At 53.0% G+C, this 20,342-nt stretch overlaps 7 protein-coding genes across 7 annotated transcripts; 4 read left to right on the forward strand and 3 right to left on the reverse strand.

Moving 5' to 3' along the window:
• The first annotated feature begins 121 nt into the window (after positions 1-121).
• BO66DRAFT_391825 (ribonucleotide-diphosphate reductase subunit RNR2) lies at positions 122-1,918 on the forward strand. The gene is made up of 4 exons (XM_025647355.1): positions 122-278; positions 357-599; positions 715-1,048; positions 1,102-1,918. The coding sequence occupies exons 1-4, from the start codon at positions 249-251 to the stop codon at positions 1,701-1,703; spliced, it is 1,209 nt and encodes a 402-aa protein (XP_025504129.1). The 5' UTR covers positions 122-248; the 3' UTR covers positions 1,704-1,918.
• A 1,350-nt stretch (positions 1,919-3,268) lies between these two features.
• On the reverse strand, positions 3,269-6,634 carry BO66DRAFT_451135 (WD40 repeat domain-containing protein; the record flags this gene model as incomplete). The annotated part of the gene is made up of 5 exons (XM_025651851.1): positions 3,269-5,155; positions 5,209-5,758; positions 5,917-6,080; positions 6,150-6,312; positions 6,399-6,634. 5 exons carry the CDS (start codon positions 6,632-6,634, stop codon positions 3,440-3,442), a joined length of 2,829 nt encoding a protein of 942 aa, XP_025504130.1. The 3' UTR covers positions 3,269-3,439.
• Positions 6,635-7,812: 1,178 nt separating this feature from the next.
• On the reverse strand, positions 7,813-8,695 carry BO66DRAFT_411318 (uncharacterized protein; the record flags this gene model as incomplete). The annotated part of the gene is made up of 2 exons (XM_025649282.1): positions 7,813-7,978; positions 8,046-8,695. 2 exons carry the CDS (start codon positions 8,693-8,695, stop codon positions 7,813-7,815), a joined length of 816 nt encoding a protein of 271 aa, XP_025504131.1.
• Positions 8,696-10,017: 1,322 nt separating this feature from the next.
• On the reverse strand, positions 10,018-11,827 carry BO66DRAFT_373984 (general substrate transporter; the record flags this gene model as incomplete). Its single annotated transcript, XM_025645571.1, has 5 exons — positions 10,018-10,165; positions 10,218-11,216; positions 11,272-11,457; positions 11,514-11,653; positions 11,704-11,827. The coding sequence occupies 5 exons, from the start codon at positions 11,825-11,827 to the stop codon at positions 10,055-10,057; spliced, it is 1,560 nt and encodes a 519-aa protein (XP_025504132.1). The 3' UTR covers positions 10,018-10,054.
• Positions 11,828-13,139: 1,312 nt separating this feature from the next.
• Positions 13,140-14,452, forward strand: BO66DRAFT_391829 (NAD(P)-binding protein). The gene is made up of 6 exons (XM_025647356.1): positions 13,140-13,237; positions 13,290-13,376; positions 13,438-13,593; positions 13,655-14,034; positions 14,112-14,206; positions 14,266-14,452. The coding sequence occupies exons 1-6, from the start codon at positions 13,208-13,210 to the stop codon at positions 14,316-14,318; spliced, it is 801 nt and encodes a 266-aa protein (XP_025504133.1). The 5' UTR covers positions 13,140-13,207; the 3' UTR covers positions 14,319-14,452.
• Positions 14,453-15,145: 693 nt separating this feature from the next.
• BO66DRAFT_428715 (Zn(II)2Cys6 transcription factor) lies at positions 15,146-17,928 on the forward strand (the record flags this gene model as incomplete). The annotated part of the gene is made up of 7 exons (XM_025650419.1): positions 15,146-15,363; positions 15,428-15,695; positions 15,745-15,830; positions 15,903-16,483; positions 16,533-16,652; positions 16,711-16,992; positions 17,059-17,928. The coding sequence occupies 7 exons, from the start codon at positions 15,146-15,148 to the stop codon at positions 17,592-17,594; spliced, it is 2,091 nt and encodes a 696-aa protein (XP_025504134.1). The 3' UTR covers positions 17,595-17,928.
• Positions 17,929-18,531: 603 nt separating this feature from the next.
• BO66DRAFT_322495 (MFS transporter) lies at positions 18,532-20,334 on the forward strand (the record flags this gene model as incomplete). Its single annotated transcript, XM_025643764.1, has 6 exons — positions 18,532-18,621; positions 18,691-19,104; positions 19,166-19,295; positions 19,354-19,602; positions 19,664-19,711; positions 19,763-20,334. Coding segments are annotated over 6 exons (1,503 nt in total), but the record flags the coding sequence as incomplete, so codon positions are not given.
• Between the last annotated feature and the right edge of the window lie 8 nt (positions 20,335-20,342).

Raw genomic sequence — 20,342 nt, forward strand, 5'->3', positions numbered from 1 at the left:
CGGATCAACTATGTTCCAGCCAGCCTCCCGGCCCCAAGTCGCGCCAAGTCACGTGCGACGTGACTTAGCCCGTCGCGCTAAGGATCACGCTCCTCGTCCCATGCAAGTATTTCTGTCTGCTTGTCCCTCCCCTTCGCAGCTCATTTTCTTTCTCTCCAGTCCATCACGATCAATTGTCTGGTGTGTTGCTGCGTTGCTGTGAACAATTGTCTTCAATTACTTTTCTACTATCTCCTTCCAGCTTCACAATGTCCGCACAACTCACTCCCTCCAAGCAGGTAGGTGATGTCACGTCTTGCCTCCCAATGGACAACGCGTCGACGCGAGCAGCCCGACTAATATACCTCGATGAATAGGCTGCTTCCTCGCTTGAGAAACTCAAGATGAGCGACTCTCCCGTCAAGAAGCTCAACTTCAACGCCGCTGGCAAGGAGAACGCTCCCGCCGCCACCACCGACGTCGTCGCCGAGAAGACCCTTGCCGAGAAGCCCGCTGAGGCTCCCAAGGTTGCTCCTGGTATCAAGGAGTTCGAGGCCAACGAGCCTCTTCTCCAGGAGAACCCTCACCGTTTCGTTCTTTTCCCCATCAAGTACCACGAGGTCAGTCAACACGTCCCCTACGCGTCACGCGTAAAGTGGAATTTTCCCGCTCTGCCCTCGGGTGCCCCACCCGCGTCGAGACTAGTGCACTAACGTGTATTTTCGCGTCCTACAGATCTGGCAGATGTACAAGAAGGCCGAGGCCTCTTTCTGGACCGCCGAGGAAATTGATCTCTCCAAGGATTTGCACGACTGGAGCAACCGCCTTAACGATGACGAGCGCTACTTCATTTCTCACGTCCTTGCTTTCTTCGCCGCTTCCGACGGCATTGTCAACGAGAACCTGGTGGAGCGTTTCAGCGGCGAAGTTCAGATCCCCGAAGCTCGTTGCTTCTATGGTTTCCAGATCATGATGGAGAACATCCACTCCGAGACCTACTCTCTCCTCATCGACACCTACATCAAGGAGCCTAAGCAGCGCAACTACCTCTTCGACGCCATTGATAACAGTATGTGCATCGCGCTAGGATTGTGATTGGACGAGAATGCTAACCTGCTGCAGTTCCTTGCATCCGCAAGAAGGCTGATTGGGCGATCCGGTGGATCCAGGACCGCGAATCCACTTTCGCGCAGCGTCTGGTCGCTTTCGCTGCGGTCGAGGGTATCTTCTTCTCCGGCTCTTTCGCCTCTATCTTCTGGCTCAAGAAGCGTGGCCTGATGCCCGGTCTTACCTTCTCCAACGAGTTGATCTCCCGTGACGAGGGTCTCCACACCGACTTCGCGTGCTTGCTCTTCTCCCACCTCAACAACCGCCCCAGCAAGCAGATGGTCGAGGACATCATCGTCGAGGCCGTCGGCATCGAGCAGGAGTTCCTGTCGGACTCTCTGCCCGTTGCCCTGCTCGGCATGAACGCCAAGCTGATGTGCCAGTACATCGAGTTCGTGGCCGATCGCCTGTTGGTGGCTCTTGGTAACAAGAAGTACTACAACTCCACCAACCCCTTCGACTTCATGGAGTCGATCTCCCTGGCCGGCAAGACCAACTTCTTCGAGAAGCGCGTCGGTGACTACCAGAAGGCTGGTGTCATGGCCAGCACGAAGAAGAAGGAGGAGGAGGAGACCAGCGCCTCGGCGGGCGGTCTCAACTTTGACGAGGACTTTTAGAAGAGTGATGCCACGATATACCCGGTTGTCGGCACCAGCCATGGCTACGAATAATTCTTGTTTGGATTTTGTGTTACGAAGCTTTGAGGTTTACACGCATGGGATTGGCGTTGGATGGGCGGATTTCTTTTACACCTTTGTATCTAGCTAGAAATGTACATTGTTGGATAATATTGATGAGTATGGTGAATCGCAGTCAAGGAATTGTAGGTTGTACGAAGTCGTTCTGAATAGAGCCACACCTTAGGACCTATCCTCTGCTCACTTCAATCGGTTCACCTCCACAGTAAGTCCAAGGACAACCACAACCATCAACGCGGGTATCTCAATTTCTTCCTTCTTTCCTTGCCACCACACCAGCGAACCCTAAGTCCAAACGAGTAAACCATCGCTCTTCAGAAATATCCACATAGACCCCTTATTCTCAATCATCAAGCATCGACCGAACGAATCACCGCTTCCCCTTCCCACCCTTCTTCTTCCCCTTCCCACTTTTACCCCCAGCCCCCGCCGCAGCGGAAACAACCCCCTCACTCCCCCCCTCCCCAACTACCGCGGAGGAAGCAGGCACAGGCACAGACGACGCATCCCCCATCTCCACATCCCCCGCCCCAGCACCACCAGTTACCGCAGCACCCGCACCCCCCGCAGCCCCGGCACTTGCACTCCCCAACCCCAACCCCAACCCCTCCACATCCGCCCCCGCCGCCAACTTGCCCAGCGAGGAGATCAACCGCCCCACCTCGGCGCCCTTGTTGGTCCGGTATTTCAGACAGATGCCGGAGCCGGGGTGGAAGGTCTTGAGGGTGAGGGTGGCTATGCGGGGTTTTTCTTGCGATTGGGGAGTTGGAGTTGGTGATTGCTGGGTTTCTTGGGCGGGTTGTGCGGTTTTGGAGGCGGAGGGGCTGGAGGAGGTCTTGGTCTTGGTCTTCGTCTTGGTGGAGGAGCGGGTGGCGTGGGAGAAGGTGTATTTTGTTGTTATTTTCTGGGGCGTTGGGTATCGTTAGTTGTTGTGGTGGTTGGTTGGTGGGGTTTGGGAGGAGGTTGGGTTGGGGTTGGGTTGGAGATGGAGGGAGGGGATAGGATTGAGGTAGGATTGAGCTTGGTGAGCTGCGGGGGAAGATGGAGAGGGGAGGGATTTGGGGGGTCGTGTCGTACCGCATCAGGATATGCTTGCAGGAGCAGGGCGGATTGCTCCAGGTAGGCTTGGGGGGTGGGGAGGTATGGCATCTTGATTCGGGAGCTGTGGTCTCGTCTCGGGATACCAGGGAGTATTAGATGAGGGGTGAGGGTTGAACACAGTATGGAGATAACGAGATGGGCGTGTTTGAGGTGAAGGTGAAGGTAATTGTGTCACCTGGATGTGGATGCGTGCTGCATTGCGGGTTTTGGTGGATTTGGCACTCCGGAGGTGCTGTTGTTGGCCCGGGCGGTGAGCGCTCGGCGCCGATCTGCCGGCTGCCGGGTTGGAAGCCCCCAAGTACTCGAGATGCTGGTCCGGGATAGATGCAGTAGGTACTCCGTACTGTACCAAGGTACTAGGTCTGTTGCGATCGTGCACATGGCGCTGGTTGATTCAATTCATTCGTCATTCGTCCCTCGTACCTACTGTACAGCGTAGGCTATGTATAGGCCATCCATCTATCGTACATACAAAAACATGAACTAATTACATCGAATCCTCTGCAGCATGTCCCACCCTCTACTAGGTAACTTATCCATCGATAGCACCAGAACTATGTGATCGGCTGGGCACATCGCACGCAAACCAGCCGCTGTCTCCCATTGCGCCCCTTGGTCGCGCGGAAATTGGTGCCCGCGCAGTTCTCGCACCGGAGCACTTCGCCGTCCTCGCCATCGCCGTTGGACGACCCATAGTCGCTGCTCAAGGCACTCCCCAAGCTCATGTTGCGTTCTCCCGGCACCGCCAGGTGGTTCGGACTGGGCAGCCCGCTGCCGCTGCTGGGCTTGCGCTTCTTCCGCATCGCGAGCGCGTCGCGCGCGATCTTGTTGTAGAACGCGTAGCTTTGTTCGCCTTGCAGCCACAGCGGGTTGTCCTTGTCCTCCCGCTTGCCGAACGTGGTCGTCGACGCCGGGGGCGTCTGTTGCCCCTCGATGCCACTGGCGAGAACGCGGGACGTCTCGGCGCTGGACCGACCGCTCTCCATGGACTGTTTGTAGGCCGATTGGGGTGGCGAGGTGGTGAACATCGACCGGGAGTCCGGTCGTGCCGCGTTGAACGACGCGCGGCCGGGGCTCGCATACCCTGATGGCCCGTCGCGGATCGACTTGTGCGGGGAGGGACTGCGAGTGCGCGGGGTTCGCATTCCTGAACGACTGTTGCTGGTACCGTGACGAATTACCGAATTGCGCCATGAGATGATGCGCTCCGATGGCGTCTTGTGTGTGGAATCCTTCCCGGTGGAGGATGCGATGCTGTGGCGGGCCGAGTTGGTGCGCCGGAGAATCTTGCGGGAGATCGTGCTGTGCGCGTCCCAGTTGTCGTACCGCCGTTTCTGGTAGGCACAGTCCTGGCGCAGGACTTGGATCTTGCCGGAGTAATCGGCCACGATCATGATGTTCCCGTCCGGATGGGTCGACCGAGCCAGATACGCCGGCGACTCCTGCTTTCTGGCTCCTGAATTAGGATGCGCCCGCCCGTTCTCCCGGTCTGCCTGGCTGATTAGAGTCACCGGTGGGGGGTTACATACGTCGAAGATCGGATCTTCGGCGAGTCCCAGTGCCTGTTTTGTTTTCGTGGGGGCCATGATGGCAGCCGTAACCATGGCCGAGTGTGTATCGAGCACCTCGACGGCCCGCTTATCGGAGTCCTTCTCGATCGATTCTACCGGCCATAAATACGTCCGGCGATCTTCGCTGCCGCAGATGATATGTTTTCCATCATTGCTGAAAGACGCGCGGATCTGGCTGCAGGTATTCTCATTGCCGCGAAACTTGGCCTCTAGCGTCCTGTCGCGAAAGTTGTACAGCCGTATCCGAGAGTCGTTGCTGGTGATCAAGAGTTTGACCTCGCCATAGGGGTCGTTGCATGGCAAGGTCATAGTATCGATACCAGTAATTTTGCTGCCCTTGGCGTTGCGACCACGTGCGGAACGCACATGAATCTGTCCAACGGCCTTTAATCCATCTGTTTCGTATATGTTACACAGCCCGTTGAGGCTTCCAGCGATGGAGTGCCGTCCATCAGGTGTAAAGGCAACGGCCGTGATCATATCGGGGACAGTCGCCACAAACGCCACACTCTTATCCGGGATACTCCATAGCCGCAATTTGGTGTCTAGTGATCCTGCCAGGAAAAACCGATCATCTCGCGGGTGAAATTGGATCGATGTAACAAAGTCGCTATGCTTGAAGCAGCATAAGCACTCGGGTCGGCTCACGTGCCAGAGTCGGACCGTCTTGTCCATTGACGAAGAGAGCAAGAAGTTGTTCTAGAAGTCTGCGTTAGCACCGATCCACACTTGGACAAGCCAGTGAAAAGTACCTTGCTCCAGCTGAGATCCAGTACGCTTCCCGTATGGCCTTCGTAGACTTGGACCGGACGAGACTTAAATACTTGCGCGTTCAACCGGGGCGGACCATCATCACTATCGGATGCCGGATCGGCCGGGTCGCGGTCCTCGGGGGAGCCAACGACTTGCCAGACATGCACTTTCTTGTCTTGACCAGCAGCTGCCAGGTATTTGCCATCATTGGAGAACACGAGCGCCCAGATCGCCTTGCCCGTGCTGGCCTCGTTTGGTACTCCTGTGGACGACACGGAGTCATCCTTGTCCGAGCCACCCGCAGCACCGGTTGCGCCCTCGAGCTCTTGCGCCACGAAGACTCGACTGAATGTCTTTTCCTTCTTGTTATGTGCTCTTACGCGGATGTATTTGGGAGGAGGCGGGAATCGAGGGAAGAACCCGATCGGCTGCGAAGCGGCGTCGGTATCCATGCGAGTTGTTTCGGGCTCCGAGACATCGTCCTCGTCATTTATATATTGATCCTTCTTTTTTCCGGGTATGATACGACTCAGAAAAGAAACTCCCTTCCTATATAACGGGAAGATCAGACGATCAGCAAGCTTGTTCCGTCAGGTCCGAAGGGGGGAAAAAGCAATGTGAGCCGCATGGCGATAATGCGGGGTAAAGGGTCTGACTTTTAACAACAACAACGAAGAAAAAAAAAAAAAAAAAGGTTTCGCACTCACTTCTTCTCCTTGGACGCCTTCGGATGCATATTCGCATCGCCCCGGTTTGAGCCATGGTCTAAGGAGCCACGATGATCGCCTCCGCCCGCTTCCGCTTCGTGTGAGGCCCTACCCAATAGCTTCAAGGGGATAGACTTGTGGGTGTTGGTGCGCTTGATGATATGCTATCGGGAACGCACGGTCAATCAGCCACCTAGACATCTAGACCACGGAAACAAGCGCGTCAGCCTTACTTGTGATAACGGATCGATGGCGCTCGAGTCGGTAGTCGATTGGAAGACGGATGGGGACGAGGCGGTGTTTTTCACGGAACCATTGCTTGGGTACTGCAAGGTGTGGGAGTTTCGGTTGCCATCTTGTAGGGGTCCGTTCGAGGCTGAAGCAAAGTCCGAGGGACTCGAAGCTAAATGTAGGGAGGGGGAGCCCGAGTCAGCAGCTGATCGAAGATGGTGATTTCTTGTCTCGTGACCGACTGGACGGACTTACCGATCGGAAAGGTTTGCGACGAGCGGATCAGGCTGGGTTTGGAGGCATTGGGACTCTGATCGCTGCGATTGAGCACCGTGGGGCTATTGCTCGTGTTTGTTGTGCTGGTGGTGGAGGTCTCGTGGATAGGAATGGAGGAAGAGGAAGATGCGGTGCTGGTGACGATCGCGGGGACTGTCAACGCCCGCGAAACCGCAGGCCCTCCTCGGTCTGGTCGCATTCCCTCCGCCATGATCCGAGTCTCGCCGGGAGCGGCGCATGAGAATTCCAGGAAACAGTCGAAGGAATTTGACTTCGGGATGAGAAGAAAAATCAGGGAGAATGTAGTCTAGGTATTCTAGAAGGAAGAAAAATGTATCTCGGAGAAAACCGAGTCGGAAGAACTGGGGAGAAGGGGGGGAAGATGGAGTGGAAGTTCGGGGACTCAAATGGAGACCCGCGGGATGGCCATGAATAATTACGAAGGTAATCAATCTATTTGGGAATAATTGATAGTAAGTTAGTGAGGGTGCCCAGTGGCCTGTCCGGATGAATTGCGCCGGAGTTAACCAGTTAACCAGTAACCAGTAACCAGTAACCAGTAACCAGTAACCAGTAACCAGTAACCAGTAACCAGTCAAACCAGTAGATGACATCAAACAGGGTCTTTTCTGCCCTTGCGCTTTTCCGCTAACGAAAGGCTTGGTTTGGTCGAGACTCGAGGAGCCATGGATAGCCGCTGCAGAAGGTCGAATTATCTTGCCACCGTCTGGCCATGTTCGCGCAGTTTCGAGTACGTAGTCTCCCTCGTAGAGATAAAGAGTATATGTATGTACTATCTTCATCATCAAGTCATACAAAGTAACTTAACACATCCATATCTTCTCCACCACCAGATCGATCGTAAAAGTGTGGAGAGAGAACGGAGTCAGGCAGAGTGATCATGATGACTGTCATTTATCATCAGGCACAATAACTAATGCTTGCTTCCTTGGCAACGGCAACAATAACCGTCTTCCCTACTCCATCATAAGGAGTGCCGTGCAGTGGTGCAGGTGCTAAACGAGCCTTTCCGCTTTGGGCCTGGTCGGACGCTGCTTTTCGCTCACGGAGCGTGGGGTGCAACTGGAAAGTGCGTGTCCGTCCCGAAGTTCCCGGGCGATACCTGCCTTTCGGACGCAACAACAGAAGCTCCATCACCATCCACTACAGCCAACAGTCTAAAACATCAAGCTATGCACTGGATATGTTGATTTAGTTCTAATCTATATGATGGTCAACTATTTGTGAGACATTCATCGAACAACCTCACTCCCTTCCCGCTCTGCACCGCGAAAATATATCTCTATAGATTGCGGGCGCATTTACACTCACACATTTATCTCTGGGATATGACTGCCAAGAGATACACACGATCAATTAGACACACGATCAATTAGACGCTTCGCTACTGGAGACATAGTCATCCGTCAGCGGCTTCTTCAAGGCCTGGTGGTTGGTGACCTTTCGCAGCTCCTGTAACTCCGCGAACCCTAGCCTCCGCAACCCCATCACCAGGTGTTTCTCAACCGTGGACGTCTTTGCCTGCTCATCAGGCCTAGAGAGCAATGTCAGAAAGAAAGCCACTTTTGAATACTACACAATCTTGGTTATCGAGTACTTACTCCCTCAATTGGTGAGACCGCTGGGACACCCATTCGTTCAGCTTCGCGATGTACGCCATGGCCAGCACAAACCCCACCGACGCCCCGGGCACGCGGCTCTCATGAATGCTGAACGCAGCCGCCAAGGGGATGGCTAGCGCGTATATGGTGTTGCCAGACGTATCCCGCAGATACGGGGTATAATGAAAGAAGAAGATGAAGACCCGTGCATAGACGAAGCTGTCCAACGCATAAACCGAGAGCCGATGGAGGTCGGGGCTCTGGAGCAGGTAGGCGAGCATACATACGACGGGGCGCAGGATGGCTCCTGCTTGGTAGGGAGGTCGTGTAGTCTGGGGGTCGCCGCGCCGGAGTGTCTTCACCAGCTGAAGACTGGTGGCTGACCAGACTAGGCAGGAAACCACATCCAGTGAGCTGGGAAGGATCCTATCATGGCCTAGCTGGACGCGACGGAGGCGGTACTCGAAGACCTCAAAGAGCCCTGTGCCGATGTGCAGGGAGAGACAGAGTTTATGCTTGGAGAACTTCACGTGATAGCTGGGAGCGTGATATTGCGAGTGGTAGAAGATGATCACCACATAGAGGAGGGTATGTTGGAGCAAGTCGATCTGCTCTGGGTGCTGGGGAATCTCCGATAAACTACTAGGCATCATGGCTGCGGGTATACTGGTTGAAGAGCCGGGTTCGGACGTAGTGGGATCATGCGCATAGAGCATACGACCATGCCGCAGCTGAGGGAGGTGAAGCCGTCCTTCTTATTGTCCTTGCACATGCTCTAGCCTGCTAATCGACTCTGACCTTGAGTTAAGGTAGACCTATGATCGACTGTGTCGTCATGCTGGAGCCCAAACGTGCTTGCAACCGACCCCTGTGCTCCACGGTTAGACTTATGCTTAAACCAGACCGTTACCAAATTGGGGTAGGAACATCAGGGAGAGATTTCTCGGAAGAGGGGCCCGAGAGACAGTGTTTTGCCTCGTGGTGGGGTGGTTGTTGTATCAAGATTGTGCCATCCAAAAACAGGAAACCGATGCTTTTATCTGCGTCGGGGTAGTTATCCCTGCTACAACACATCAGGTATCTAGGTTCATACTAACTTCCGATACACAACGCTTCTTCTGAACGAGACTACTTTTCACTGGTTGGTTCTTCGTGCCAGGTCCATCACGTTTCAGGATTTTCCCTGGCCAAAGAACTCACAAGAGTAGAGTCCATATGCTCCGATTTATGTATCCCCTTGTGTGGATGATTGACCTTGGATGACCGACGGTTCGATGGAGCTTCCTCCTCTTCTAGGGAAATAGAACCTGGAATTAATCAATCACGGGAAGATGGTCGGTGGTGTTTTTGTCTGATGTCTGTACCATTCTCACCATCAAGTACCTAGTAGTATGTTGGAACCGGGCAATTCGGAGATCCATGATGATACAGTGAGGCCTTTGGAATTGCTCATATGTGTCGTCGTATGCGGGATTGAAGTTCAGGGTTTCAGAAATCCCAGGAAGTGAAATAGATGAACAGTTCAGAATCCCTGCTTTGGTCTACACATTGCAAGGTATGGAGGAAGGATGGAAAAGCCCAGTTGGTACCGAAGCTAATTCGGTGCGTGTTCAGTGAGCAACCAGTGAGTCTCCCAAAAGCAGCGGCAGTCTTGCAGTGAGTGCACATGGCCGCCACACCAGCTGAGCCCTCAGCTCGGACCCTGCCCAGCCTTGATAATCTTCCCCCCTCCAATCGATTGTTCTCCCCCTTTTTCCGAATACACCGAACCAGTTGGTTACACTTCAGCGTCGCACTGTGCCAGGTTGATCGGCTAAATTGACCACCTGCCGTGTGACTTTCGACAGACTACTATGGTTAATTGTCAAGAGGAGCATCCGATACCATATCAAGTGCCTGTGGTCTCGTGTCCAAGGTCATTTTTATCACTTAAGTTACTGCTTACAGACCGGAGATACACGGGAATAGAACTAGACCAGCCCATCTCGCCCTTCCACTTCAACCTTTTTTTACACCACACCTCCCACATTGTCATTCTTTGCATAGGCTACCTGGTAAACTCTGTACCAGGGCCGCTGGAACAAACTATCCAGTGACTCCAAAGATCGTCCGGTGGTATCCTGAACAAACTTAGTCACTCCGCCCGCGTGGAATCCTCAAGGGGACACTTACCGGCATCGCAAAGAACACATAAATCAGCGAAACAAAACAGATGCAAGCGAAGAAGGCGAATGCGCCCCATTCTTGCATCACTTCCAGCATATCAGGAGTTGCCCGAGAACATCCGAAGAAGAACACCCAGTGAAAGGCCATGCCCATCGAAACAGCCAGCGATCGGATGCGGATTGGGTACACTTCTGCCCCGATAAGATACGGCATGCCATGCCACCCGATGTTCCACCCCACCCCATGGATAAAGATAGCTGCCACAGCCCCCGTCGAGGCTCGAGATACGCTCGGGGTGTTGGCGATGTGGGCCGCGGTCATCGTGCGAGCTATGCCAAGATAGCACGCCAGGTAGACCAAGGTGGTCGTTTGAAGCGTGATTCCCGTCATGAGAGACCTCCGACGTCCGATGAAATCAATCACCAGCAACGAGAAGATCAGGCAGCTGACAAACTTGACTACAGCGTAGAACCCGGTCGCTAGCGAGGCGGTCTCACTCGGCATACTCAAGTAGCCGAAGATCGTGGGGAGATATTGAGTGATCGCACTGGCGCCCGACCATTGAGAGAATAGGTGCGCCATGAAGACAAGCAGGAAGCGACGTCGATTCTCGACTGGAAGTAACACTTCTTTCACCAGGTCCCACTGCGTCGCTCCCACGACAGCCTCCCGCTCGTACAAGATCTGCGATTCCATGATCTGGATGTCGGAAATCACTTCGGCATGACCATTGGGCAAGCCGCGGAGTCGGGATACCGTGGCAATGGCTTGTTCGCGCCGGCCGACGTATAGTAACCATCGAGGAGATTCCACACATAAAAACGTCCCAAACCCCCAGATCACCGCCGGTACCAGCTGGAGGAATGTAGGAACCATCCATTGCAGGTCTTCTCCGTCATACGCCTTGGTGATGCCATAGTTGATGAAGAAGCCGAAAACAGAACCCAGCTGTTGGCAAGTCGAGTACTGAATAGCGAGAAGCCCGCGAATCCTTTTCGGTGCAATCTAGATGCCTGATAAGCCGACACGCCCCCTCTCCATGTCGATGAAGATGGATTACCTCCGAAATATACATCGAAGGAACGATAGTGATTCCGCCACCACCAAACCCAGCGATGAACCTGGATGCGTAAAAGGCTGACAGGTTGCCTTTGCTGAGCGCCTGTCCGGCGACTCCTGCTGCATAGATCAACGTTGACAGACGCAAGCTCCATTTTCGTCCCAAGCGGTCATTGACTGGCAGGCACTTTTGGGACTCCGTTAGCAAGTCAGGTATTCATGGACTGTTGGAATTTGGCTTACAGCCAGACAGCCAAAGATAGCCCCAGCCGTGAAAATCGACACAATCCACCCTTTCGTGTTGGCATATTCGTCTGGTGACTGTCTATCGATCCCAAAGGCGACGCGGAACTGGGACTGTACCACAAGACATGCGATGTTCGCTGCTGGATTAGATGTTTGATGGCTTGGACGGTGGAGTTTTGCCTCTCACCTTCATCAAAACCCTTACATATCCCTGCCAAAGCAAAAATGATTGCATTCATCAACAGATAAGAGTTGAGGGACCATTTCGGAGGCTCCTTTGGAGGCTGGCTTATTTCTGTAATGAGCCCCATGGTTGCCCTTCAATACTCACTCACTTTCGCCGCGGTCCTCCCAGACACAATATATACAATCCTATCCTTTCCAAGGGAGGGACAGGGCTGTAAGTATCCTTGGCATAAATGGCGCACGAATGTAGCGCGACGACAATATCTCATGACTACATCTCATGCGTCCGAGGCAAGGAGTCGTCCCTCACGTACAATTGTGGCCATTTTCTTCCCAGAGGTTATATCAGCCGGCAGGTAGCTGCAAAGCGAATGATAAGGCTTTCTCAAAGCACCTGTCTTCGAACGCACTGGAGTTAACCTTGCCAACATTCCTCCTGAACATGAGCAAAGGCTCGCGCATACCTGTCGATAGCGCTGCATCTGCCAGGAATCGATGATTTGCAGGATGGCCCAGCTACTCAGCAGTTTCGACAATTTCAACCACTCCCGGATCAGTCGGCTACTATAGTAGATCAGGTTGCATTGCAGCATCTCAGTAGCAGCGCATGTGAGAATTCGGAGCTGACCACGACTCGAAAAGAACCGACCCATATATGCTAGGGGCTCGAGGTCTCGATCGCCTGGACTTGACACGACTTCTCGTCTTACTCCTATTCCTAGCATTCTGCATCTATTTATCTCGAGCTTATTACTTCTGCTGCTTGACTTATCCGGAGCTCGAGTTATCCGGAGCTCGCCGTTTTGAGGCTTTTACTGCTTCGACTGCGATTTCAGGGCCTCCAGGAGCCGAACTCGACGGGCCATGCGCACTTTGGTTTCAATTTCGTAACTCTATGGTCACTAGGGATATGCGAGCAACCTCGAGCAAAATCATGTTAGAAATGCTATTCTCGCTTTTTCCTCCCCACTGAGCGGAGAATTTCCACGGTCGTTTCATGTGATGCCTCATTCTCGATTTTATGGGCCCTGGGAAGCCCGTTCACTACAAAACTAACCGATGACACGGAGGTTCACCATTGAATGAACAGTCTCTGCTTACTCGGTTGTGTCCCCGAGAAGCTTATTAAGAATGACTTCTCACGCACGACCTAAGAATGGTACACCATGTATGATGTGGACGGATCGATGGAAATGGGCGGACTGAACAGATCAGAGCTGAGAACCCTTATCATGTGCCACAAGATGAATAACTGCCATTACTACGGAGAACTTCATATAACTATACTCGATCGAGAGCCCGACAGTCCACGGCTCAAAGTTTAGCCAATAGACGGCGCTGAAGCTTTGATTGATTAAAAATCGAGACCCTGAAAATGTACCCACTATGACGTCCCACTCTTGAGGTGGATGTCTTCAAAATACCCCGTTTAACCCTCAACAACACAATCCCGACTCACAGTTACTACCTACTATTTTGTTGACAAGGAGAAGTCATCTCTCAATATGTCGCTGCAAGGACTTAATGTGCTCATTGTGCGTGACAATCTCCTATTCCCCAACGTGGTCGAAGCTAACATAGCTGCAGACTGGAGCTTCGATGGGCATTGGCGAGGCGATGGCCAATTCAGTAGCCGAACAGGGTGCCAATTTGATTCTGTTTGCACGGTCGGAAGTAAGAAGATTCGTGGTAGTTACCACGACAAGACATACAAACCATACTAAAACATTACTAGGACAAACTCCAAGCCCTCGCGAGCAGGATCCAAGAACACCACCCAGGTGTCAAAATCATCAGCAAAGCAGTCGACATCCAATCTTACGAAGCAGTCGAGTCCGCGGTGAAATCCAGTACCCAGGAGCTCAATCAGATCGACATTCTCATCAACAATGTCCTGAAACCCTCTTCCATGCTACCACACAGCAAAACATGACTGACCCCAACCAAAATAGGCCGGCCTCGCCCTCGGCGCGCCCGCGCCCTTCCACGAGCTCAAAATCGCCGACATCCTCACCATGAACCACACCAACATCAACGGCTGGATGTTCGTCACGCACGCCGTGCTGAACGCCTCCATGATCCCCCGCAAAGCCGGCACGATCCTCAACATCACCTCTGTCACGGGGCTGGAGGTCCCGCCCTTCTCCGGGGAGTGCGTCTACCACACCAACAAGGCCGCGCAGGAGGGGTTCACGAACGCGCTCCGCAATGAACTGAGTGGCACGAACATCCGGGTGCTGGCGCTGCGGCCGGGGTGTGTGGCCACGAATTTCCACTCGCTGCGCGTGGGGCATGATAAGGAGATGTACGATCGGTTTTTCGAGGGGTATCAGTATGTTGTTCCCTGACTGGTGGGTTCGAGGAGGCGGTTGGGGCTCCTTAGAGCGTTGTGCTGATCTGAGACTCTAGGCCTCTGGTGTCGGAGGATATTGCACGCGCAGCGGTGTTCATGTTGCAGCAGCCGGTGCATGCGTCGGTTAAGGCGCTGGATATTGTTCCGTCGGGTGAGTCGATCTGGAGAGTCATTTACAGGAGTTGAGAGGTGCTGACATGTGTTTTGTAGCTCAACGGTCGCTGAATGTGTTTGACCGGGAGTGGAATCAAAGGAATGCTTGATTCGGTATGGGCAAGCCATTATCTATACGGTCAGACGACCAGAATGATCGAGCTCAAGCAAGCGGTAAAGATGGCGAGAACGTGCAGCGCGTGGGAGGCAAACGAAGCTACACCAGACTTCTTTCGCGTGCAACATACAAAGAACCCCTATCAGGCAATTATCATCGCAATTCTAGGCTCGACTTTGCATACATGATCTTATATAGGATGGTGGTGAACCAGCCCAACTGTCACAATTGATCTCCGATCATCGGAGATTACTCTAGAATCCAGCTTAACTTGTGCAGCACGTGTGTGCAAGCAAGGGGCTCGAATGACATCACAAGTGCATATCATCTCCACGTCTTGGAGAGCCGGGAATTGAGTTCTGGGCTCCGATGAATGTTTCTTACGGAGAAACCTTTTTCTCTTGACCACGATTGCAATGCAAGTTCGAGAGATGGGAGGTATATCATGGGAATTAGTGTAAAGGCCGTGCCGGAATAGGTGATTGTACTGGACTTCTGGCTGCTGTAATGAGGAATTTTCCTATGCGGTATAGTCCGAAAGGCAACTGAGCTGTGGGATACCAGTGAGTCAATCACAGATGTCGAGAACAATTGCAGTAGACATCCGGGATACTTAGTAGTGGCACTCTGTTGATTCCCCACTTGGCTCCAAGGAAGAACTTAGCATACTAGGCGCAACTCGGCCCAATCCCATCCCCCCCACCGAGAAGCCGCTCCGTAATTTGTTCTCCGCGTTCCCACTGGCAACTTTCCCCGCAAACCATTCCGAGCCGGAGAAATCCCCAACTTACATCTTCAGGCTGGCTGGCATTCACAATCATGAGTGAGAGGATCTCGGAATTACGCTTCCGGTCGGGGAATGCCCCTCCGCGCTTCTTCAAAGCATGTCGCTGGTGCAGGAAACAGAAAATGCGTTGCGACGCCCGCAGTCAGGTCCCCTGTGCGCGCTGTCGCAGCGCGGGTCGCGACTGTGTTCTCGATCCCATCGTGGATGGAAGGCGGCGCAGTCAGCGCCACGAGTCTCCCCGACCCTCTCGGTAGGTGGAATCGGAAATGTATCCGACGCACTACTATACTGGGCTGACTCCATGTCATGTGTAGACGGCAGATCGCAAGATCCCCGTGGAATGAACCGACCGGGTTCAACACACCCTCGACCCGCGAGCCAGAATATTCGCCTGGCCCGGTCGTACAGGAGAATCCGCTGGACAGCGCGCTCGACTCCCTGCCTGACTCTGGGGACCTCCGCTCACCAGGCGCCTCCGAGAAACACGGTCAGGACAGCAGCCAGCAGTTGAGTCCCAACGATATGATTGCCCCCGTCTCGGTCGTACACTCCATGTCGGTGAATCTGCTCGGGTCCAGCAGTGTAAGTCGCGCTCATAGTACAGAGCACATGTCGCTAAACGCGCCAGCAGATCTTCATGGATAGTTCGAACAAGGCCGATCTGAGAAGTGATATCATCGCTCGAGGCATCATCAGCGAGGAGCAGGCACGGTCGATGTATGAACGGTCGGTAGAATAGCATTCACTCAAGCACTCTCGAGCAAGGACAACGTTGACCCTCGAATCCAGGTTCTTCAACGGCAGTAAGAACTTCCTTGCCTTGTTCGACCCCATTCGGGACACCTTCGATTCGATCCGATCGCGCTCGCTCTTCTGCTTCTCGGTCATGATCTACATAGCCAGCCGGGCGGTTCTCGACCTCCGAAGCAACACCCACCTGCAGCGGGTACTACAGGATGAAGCACAGAGACTCGCCGAGGACAGTTTCTTCGAGCGACCGACCAAAGTCGAAACTGTCCAGGGGATGGTTCTCCTCGCAGCCTACTCGGAGAAAACCTGGTTCTCCACAGCGCTGATCCTACGCACTGCCCTTGACTCGGGGCTCGAGAAGTCGCTAGACACCTTGCTTTCACAACAGAATGTACCCCGGAGTGCGCTCTCCGCCACTCTGGAAGAGCGGAAGCTGGTGTGGCAGACTAGGACTTGGCTCATCAGTTTCACACTCGAACTGGATGTCGCGTCCGGCACAGGTCGGAAATCAAGAATCGACGCTGTCGATACTACGAAACTACGCAAGTTTCTCGATTACCCGCTTTCGTTGCCTTGCGATATGCGCACAATATGTATCATCGAGGTTCACCAGCTTCGGAGTAAGTGCACGCTTGACTAGATATTTCGGTCCATCTCTGATCTCGATAGGTCAATTCCGGATGATTGTTGAAAACTCGAAGACCATTCACGAAATAGTTGGCATCGAACTACCGGCTGTCATGGCAAGGTTACAGACATGGTGGAATACATGGGATGAGATTCATAATAGTAAGGCTTCATTTCCGTACCAACATGCTTGGAGATGCTGACCGAAGGTGTCTTCAAGATAATGGCTTTCATGCGGGCGCATTTCAACGCTGTAGTCTCAAGTTGATGCATAACTATGCTCGGATATTTGCATTTTGCGCATCGTTGGCGCGGATCCAAAAGCTACAGTGTGGCAGCACCGAATCGGACTCAGAAACAGATGATCCGGATGTTTCCCACTTATGGCGCTCGCTTGCCTCAGCAACCATGGACCAACTGGGTTTGATCATATCAGAAACATCCTACCGATGTCAATTGACATGGACTCCTACATATCCAGCTTTGACAATCGCATTTGTCAGTGAGTGGTCCCAACAGCCATAATCTTTGTTGTGCATGGTGACACCTAACATCTGACCCCATACAGCAACTTTCGCATTACGAATCGCAAGATGGAGGCCAGACTTGATTGATCAAGACCTGCTCCTTGAACGGGCCCAACTCATATGTGACCTTCTGAAGCAACCCCCCTACCCGGATATACACCGGACCGTGTCGATCTTTGTCAACTATGGTCGCGCGCTTGTCGCGAGCCAGCGCGGACAGGGCGACGATTGCTTCCATGTCCAGGAGGATAGTAGGCGTATGGATGAGCAGCTGGTTCCGAACAAGGATCTGAACGGCATGAAAGTACCTATGTCGTCTGCATCGGCACCGTCAGAGCAGCCCAGCTATGGAGCCACGGAGACAATTCACCAAGGTGTCAAAGACACTGACCTGCTTTCGATACCCAATACTGACAGATCTGCCCCTCCCAGGCAGTTTCCACCCCGGCCACCAGGACCAATGGAAGCTCCCAACTGGAATTTATGTCACCCGATTGCAGATTCGTTCGGTTTGTTCGAAGAAGAGCAGAATGACATATTCGACTTCCTCCCTGCGATGCCTTCTATGCCGCAATAACCGACAACATGAAACAGCATACTATGGCTAGCAGCACATTCCTAATGTGGGGGCAGGTGATGGTGATGCATGGGCGATAAAATGTGTGGCCCGCACAAAGACAGGTTCCCTGACACGTCTGTGGAAGCCACGCTTGTCGCGCAGTCGAAATTCACATGCGATAATCTGTATGTCGAGAGAAAGTCTAGAGTGGTATGCGAGTGAGAAGACAATTTTGCGACAAAGTTGCGGTGGGCTCGCCAACCGGACATGGGTCATGTCCCAGCCAATGCTGTAGAACGGGCTTGGGACTCTCTGCATAAGTGCCCTGGTGTCCGATGATCGTCCCTTGGAGTGGGCCATTAGCGTGCTGCATGACGGGCTCTTAAAATTCTGGACTCACGAAGTTCTAGACTGTGTTGCCAACATCAAACCTGTGAACCGGCTCCAGGTCGGGGCCGTTGTGTGGGCATCCCGCTGCACCGGGGCCGGACCGGGCCCGATCTGGCGATTGACAAGGTCCGAGTAAACAAGGTCTCCCATTGGGCATTCAAGACATACTCCAAGCCTAGAGTTCCATCAAAATGCCTCAATGCTTGCATAGTTACGTTGTTATCGTGACTCACTGATACCTCATCTCTGTAGGGTCCCACAGGTGACAAACCTATATAACGTTCGTTGTCCGCAATGGCGAAGAATGACGGTATACACAAATCAAATCGGATTCACTTGCATTGTTCGTTCTTGAAGTCGACTGCTCTTGTTATCACGAGAGACCATGGCTTCAGATTCAGTAGTCGAGGGTTCTGAACCCAGACTTGTTGCTGCAGGTAGGAGCTCGAAGCGCACCCTTGCAGAGTTCACTTCTCATGCGACATAACTAGCAGATGAAAAGCATATTAGGAACAATGGTCGAATTCTATCCGGCTTTTCAGAAGGTCCGAGTGCAAAGCTTACCGAGGGATATCAGTTGACCCAATTGATGGACGACCAAATCGTGGTAGATTTCGATCACAACTCGATAGCACATCCGACCAACTGGAGCCATGTATGTGTCTTGGGTGCAGTGCCCGCAGTGTCATCTTCCATGAGCTGACCGATAGCTTCAAACCAACAGGCCAAAAAAATATATACAGTCCTCGCGGCGTTGTTCCTTGTTCTGAATTCAGGAATATCGTCTTCCTTGCCTAGCAATGTGGTCCCGTATATCATGGAAGATTTTGGCGTGGATGGCGGGTCGCAAAAGGTGCTGCCAACGGGAGTTTTTCTCATCGGATATGTCGTCGGTCCCCTGGGATTCAGTCCGCTGAGTGAAACCATTGGACGAAAGTCCGTCCTACTTGGAAGCTTTACAGTCTTTGTTCTAGCGACACTTGCCTGTGCTTTCGCTCCGAATTGGTCATCGCTATTGATCTTCCGGTTCATATGTGGTGCGATGGGTGCTGCACCGCAGACCGTTGTTGGTGGTGTTTATGCGGACATGTTCTCGAACCCTCGGAACCGTGGCCGTGTGATGACCTTTTATATGTCTGTATGTTGATCGGGCACCACTTGCTGGGTTTAATTGGACATAAAGTAACCGAGAGAAACAGGCTGCAAGCTTCGGGCCGATTGTGGGACCAATCATGTCGGGGTGCAGCGCACAATATGGTTGGCGCTGGACCTTTCGCATCGACTTGATACTGGCTGGAAGTTGCTGGATCGGGGCGCTATTTCTTCCGGGTGCGTTTCCAGTGATATGTCTTGTGACAGACTTTGTGCATACTGACAGGCTGTTGAGCAGAGACTTTTGCGCGTGTCATTCTCCAAAAGAAAGTGAAGGAGTTGAACAGCACCTTCAAGACAGACAGCTACATCTCCCAGCTGGAATTGAAAAAGGTGGAAGTGAATTCCAGCCTTCTTGAGATCTTCACCAGACCTATCACTATGATCATCTTCGAGCCTATTATCCTGTTCAGTGCTCTTTATATTTCATTCGCCTATGCTCTCATTTTCTTTTGCTTTGCAGCCTACCCGATCATTTTTGAAGGTAAAGCACTTCGAAGTATCTTTTTCCTTTCGATAAGTGGTATAATGACGAGGCGATACAGGGACCTATGGCTTTAATGTGCAGCAGACTTCGCTCTGCTTTCTACCCAGTATGATTCGCAAGTCCCCACCTATGCTTACGGTGCTAATAAAAAATACAGTTGGCATCGGCGCGGCCTCATCCGGCCTCATCTCTCTTTACTACGACATCTATTACGAAAAAGCCAAAGCCCAGGGCAAGAAGTGGACGACGATCCCGGAGTACCAGCGCCTGCCGATCTGCCTGATCGGTGGCCCCTGTCTCACCATCAGTCTTTTCTGGCTTGCTTGGACGGCCGACCGCCACGTCTACTGGCTGGTCCCGGTGCTTTCCGGGTTGTTCTTCGGCGTCGGCTATCAGATCCTCTTCATCTCGCTCCTGACGTATGTCACCGACGCGTACAAGATCTACTCCGCGAGCGCGCTGTCTGCCTCGCTCATCACCAGAAGTATCCTCGGTGCAGTGTTCCCGCTGGCGGCCGACCCCATGTACTCTGCATTGAGCGTGGGGTGGGCGACGTCGATCCTGGGATTCGCGAGTCTGGCGTGTATCCCCATTCCGGTGATGTTCATATATAAGGGGGAGTGGATTCGGAGGAAGAGTCCGTTCTGTCAGCGGTTGATGGAGGATGAGAGGAGGCGCAAGGAGGAAATGATGGCGACTAGGCCTGCTACTCCTGTGGAGGTGGTTTAGTGGATGGA

The sequence above is a fragment of the Aspergillus aculeatinus genome (assembly GCF_003184765.1).
Source record: "Aspergillus aculeatinus CBS 121060 unplaced genomic scaffold BO66scaffold_23, whole genome shotgun sequence".
Lineage (NCBI taxonomy): Eukaryota > Fungi > Ascomycota > Eurotiomycetes > Eurotiales > Aspergillaceae > Aspergillus > Aspergillus aculeatinus.

Bases quoted from the DNA above. Each gene is read 5' to 3' on its own strand.
- BO66DRAFT_391825 (XM_025647355.1), top strand. From the start codon at position 249: ATGTCCGCACAACTCACTCCCTCCAAGCAG. The intron at 279-356 runs GTAGGTGATGTC...CTCGATGAATAG, and splicing joins AACTCACTCCCTCCAAGCAG to GCTGCTTCCTCGCTTGAGAA. The intron at 600-714 runs GTCAGTCAACAC...CGCGTCCTACAG, and splicing joins TCCCCATCAAGTACCACGAG to ATCTGGCAGATGTACAAGAA.
- BO66DRAFT_391829 (XM_025647356.1), top strand. From the start codon at position 13,208: ATGTCGCTGCAAGGACTTAATGTGCTCATT. The intron at 13,238-13,289 runs GTGCGTGACAAT...ACATAGCTGCAG, and splicing joins AAGGACTTAATGTGCTCATT to ACTGGAGCTTCGATGGGCAT. The intron at 14,035-14,111 runs GTATGTTGTTCC...CTGAGACTCTAG, and splicing joins CGGTTTTTCGAGGGGTATCA to GCCTCTGGTGTCGGAGGATA.